Consider the following 4,298-nt stretch of genomic DNA (forward strand, 5'->3'; position numbering starts at 1 on the left):
TAGTGGGAGGGTAACATTTAAAGACATCTTTAGAGCTCATGAATTGGAAACCATGGCTGACCTCACATTAAATACATCTTCAAATCCAAACATGAACATTCTCCCTCGTCTTTCTTATACATAAGCTTTCAGGTGAAGAAAATGGCACCCATCGAGAAGAGGCCACCCCTCCAGTTTCAGGGTGACTTTCGCTTAAAAAGCCACAACTACCCTCCAACCCCTCTCCCAGCGTTGTCCGGGTGGCTCTGTTTACTTCCTGGCCCAGAGACCTAGACAGTCACAGTCCCCCAGGGACTTCCATTGCACTTGACCCAGAAGTACTTAGAAGGGCAGAGTGGAGAGAAAAAGAGATGAAAGCCATGCTTGAAGGCCTGACCGGGAGGAGGGAAGCGGTGTCCTGGGAGAGTCTAAGCAGGGCTCTGTGCCTGCTCTTGGTCAAGGGCATCTCCATTCATGGCAGCGCCTGCAGCCAAACTCTGCTTCTCATCCTGGAGGACCTGGTATCCCTTTTTCCTGGACTTCCGGGCGCCATAGATGGCCAGGGAGATGACCCCTGCCAGGGCGACAGTCACCCCCAGGGTGAGCCCCGCGGCTGCTCCTCCAGACAGACCCTCGCTGTCTCCGTGGATAACTTTCATGGCCCTGCGAAGTTCCAGGGGCTCCCCCAGCCTCCACTGGTGGGTCTGGGGATCTTTAATCCAGGAGCTGGCCGTCTCAGGGTTAGTCACCAGGACAGTGTTGGTGGCCGCCTGACTCATGAGGGGTGGTCGGGTATAAGGAGGGAGCCTGACAGCAGGCAGAGACCCTCCCGTAAAAAGCCCAGCTTTGACACAGTAAGACACTTGGCACCCATCGCTGATGAGGGCTAGGTGTTGGCTGAAGCCCCCCGGACACTTTTTTAGAGAAGGTGCCCCCAGATCTTTGGATGCAGCAGAATCCACCAAGGGGTTCCCCACCGCACAGCTAAAGAACCCACCAAAGGGGACAGAAAATCTATATCCCAACTCATAGTCCTGAGAGGCACATACCTTAAGGTTTTCAAAAAGTCTCAGTTGAAAATAGCCGGCTGGGCACGACTGGGCATTGGTCAGAGGATTTATGCTCTTAGCACTGAAGAGCCCCCCAAAAAGGAGCCCCGAGTTTTCAGATACTTGGCCACTGGCTGCACACCAAAAAGCCCTGAATTCAGCCCTGGCTACTCGAAACACATCTTCACACACAGTCTTGCAGAAGATGTAGAGGGTACACTTGCGTGAGCACTCCAGGTGGTTGTACCCCTCCTCGTGGGTCTGGGTGAGCAGCTGGACTGAGGAGTAACCAGAGGGGCAGGACATGCTGCCAGTCAGCGGATTCTTCTGCTCCAGGTTCTGGCAGAGTTGGACAACCTCATTCCCCAAGAACTGGGTGCATTCCTGGTAAACTCCCCCGAAGGAGAAATTGGTCATCTTCCCCTCGCAAGAACCATCATCAGTGTTGGCTTGGAAGTTGAAGTTGGGCGAGCTGAGATCCGTGCAGCCAGGGTAGGTGTTGACTGCATAATACCTGCGCACGGCTGCCTCCACCGTCTTGGACAGCTTTCTTACCAAGGGCCCCGGCAGCTCAGGCAGTCGTTCAGGGTTGATGAAGAAATGCAGAGGCAGGCCAGCTCGGTCCATAGCCACCAGGTGGCCGGTGACGCCCTGCTGCCAGGCCTGGAGGGTGATGCCTGGGTAAAACGGAAGTCCTCCGATGCTCTGAACTCTGGAGTTGGTTCGGTTGGAGAGGTAGCTCTTGGTGAAGGCATTCTGCGAGGTGTAGTTCTCCTCGAATTTGAAGTTCACAATGTTCAGGAAGGTGATTCCAGCGGACGTGGTCACGGCAGTGCGGCTGCCCTGGCTGTCCTGCAGGAAGGACGACCTGATGTGGTCCTCCTGAATGAGCGCGGCCCCCGCATCCACGCTGTTGATGACATGGGTACCGTAGTTGAGGACCAGGAGTTCTGCCAAGTAGGTGGCCATCCGGGTCTGGTTGTTCTCCAGTTGCTCCGAGATGTCCATGAGCGCCTTCTTAAACCCCCAGCTTAGCTCTGCATCTGGGTTGATTTTGACTGTGTAGACCAGGTTTCTTACCTGAACCTGGGTAGTTACAGCTTGGTCCTTCACCTGAAGGGTCTTTATCCTCTGGAACTCAAGGGAGAACTTGCCGTTGACTTTGGAAAAAAGAGAGAGCTCCATGTTGATGGAGTTGGAGGTGCTGCTCTGGTAGTTCACCCAGGACTCGAGGATTTTGGAGTTCATCTCCAGGTTGCTCTGCCTCTGGGGAATGGTGAAGATCTCATCCGGGATGATGTACTGCCCATCCTCCGTGGTCCTGCAGTGACTGTAAGCCAACTCCATCACCCGCCCCATGTCCACATTCCGCAGGTTATCCCAGCCGCCTCCGGGTAAGACAGGCAGAACGGGCACTTTTAAGGCATTCTTGCAATTTTGAAACCCAGCCTCATCAGTCGCTCCCCAAGATGTGTCCATTTTAGCCCATGTTGCCACCGCCCAGATTAGAAAGGCACCCCCGAAGCTGTTCATGGCTCAGACAGCCCTGGCCTGACCCACCAGTCCTAAGCTGCGGCCAGCGGGCTTGGGGCAGACTGAACTGTTGGGAAAGAAAGCTGTTGCTGAAACGAAAAGTTCAGCAGTTCTCCTAAAGCCACCAGTTCCTCTTTGGGCTAGTCTAATCTCGAAATGGGGAAATGAGAGTCGATTCAAACACTAAGGTCCATCAGGACTTTGAAAAAATTGTGTGGCACTAGATAGAAAACACAGCCCTGTATCCTTAACAGTCAGCCCCCCGCCCCGACCTCCTCCAGCACCCAGCTGGTTACTCTGCACAGCAGTGGGCACTCAGAAAAAATACAACCACACACCTTACCGTTACCCGCATGAGGGTGTTCCAGCTTTGAAAGAAAGCTTTCGTTTCACTTTCTGTTCGCTCTCTTGATGGTTCTGCTTTCCCCTAACGACTCTCTGCTGGGACTTCACTATCACCGTCGTGTTCCTCTGGGTATAGTTGGCAATAACTTGGTACCTGCTCTTACAACTTTAGTTTTTTCATTCCATGGTTAAGTGCGTGTAACTTAGACAGATGTGTAAAAATGGATGTGGCCTTCACCACGCAGGTGTTAAAGCAGCAACTCATTGTTGTGTCATGAGGAGAAGACAACTTCCTGAAGTCGCATTTGTGTCCTAATGCCAAGTCTAATAAGCCTCTTCATTTAAAGCAGTCTTTTCAGGCCCATTGACCTAAAACCAGGCTTGACTGGAGCCCAGTTCTGTTGGTTCTTTGAGACAACTAGCACACTGAGTGGAAGCTGGGGAATCCAGAGGAGTTAATGGAAACTCCCAATGCACTCTTAAGTCACCCTGATGGCTCCCAACTGCACCCTTACACCGTGAGCCAGACACAGGACTGAGGCTGAAAAAGCCACGTTTCAATTCACAGGCCTCCTGTCTGCATTCAGGAAAGGCAATTTCAAGGAATTGAATCACCACAAAATTGTCACTGATGCAGCTGACAGGTGTTTTCAGAAATAATGAGGCCAGTTGCCTAGCTTTACAGGCGGAGCGTCACTAGCTGCTGTTAAAACCTTGATGCAATCTAGAAAAAATGATACAGATGGACCTGTTTGCTTAAAGAACAGACATAGTGGACAAATGCACGGGCACCGAACAGGGAAAATGGGGTGGGGTGAGCGGGGCGTCTGGACTCACACGTGCGTGGATCAAGTAGATCGCTAGTGAACCAGCTGAAGAGCACAGGGAACAAGAGAAGATACATGCAGGCCGTTTGCAGGACATACATCAAGCCAGCCTTAGAAATGTGCTCCAGTATACACCAGATGAAGACAAATACTGCTTGATTTCACTGATGCGAGGGACCTAGAACAGTCAAATCCACAGTCAGAAAGTACATTGGTAGCTGCCAGTGGGGTGGGAAGTTAGTCTTTACCGGGAACAGAGCTTCAGTTTAGGAGGTTGAAACATTCCAGAAATGGATGATGGTGAGACTGCACAGCAACGCGAACGCGTTTAGTGCCACTGAACTGCACAGGCAGCGACGGCTAAAGCAGCATGCTTTATGTTCTGTGTTTTCACTACGGTGGCTCAGATGGTAAAGAGTCTGCCTGCGGTGCAGGAGACCTGGCTTCAGTCCTTGGGTTGGGAAGATCCCTTGGAGAAGGGAATGGCTAACCCACTCCAGTGTTCTTGCCTAGAGAATTCCATGGACAGAGGATACAGTGCATGCAATGGCCAAGAGTCAGACAT

The 4,298-nt window shown here is 52.1% G+C and overlaps 1 protein-coding gene across 1 annotated transcript; it reads right to left on the reverse strand.

The window, feature by feature from the left end:
* MPEG1 (macrophage expressed 1) lies at positions 1-2,645 on the reverse strand. Its single transcript, XM_040259443.1, has one exon. The coding sequence runs from the start codon at positions 2,559-2,561 to the stop codon at positions 408-410; it is 2,154 nt and encodes a 717-aa protein (XP_040115377.1). The 5' UTR covers positions 2,562-2,645; the 3' UTR covers positions 1-407.
* Between the last annotated feature and the right edge of the window lie 1,653 nt (positions 2,646-4,298).

This window comes from Oryx dammah, unplaced genomic scaffold (genome assembly GCF_014754425.2).
Source record: "Oryx dammah isolate SB20612 unplaced genomic scaffold, SCBI_Odam_1.1 HiC_scaffold_17, whole genome shotgun sequence".
Taxonomy (NCBI): Eukaryota; Metazoa; Chordata; class Mammalia; order Artiodactyla; family Bovidae; genus Oryx; species Oryx dammah.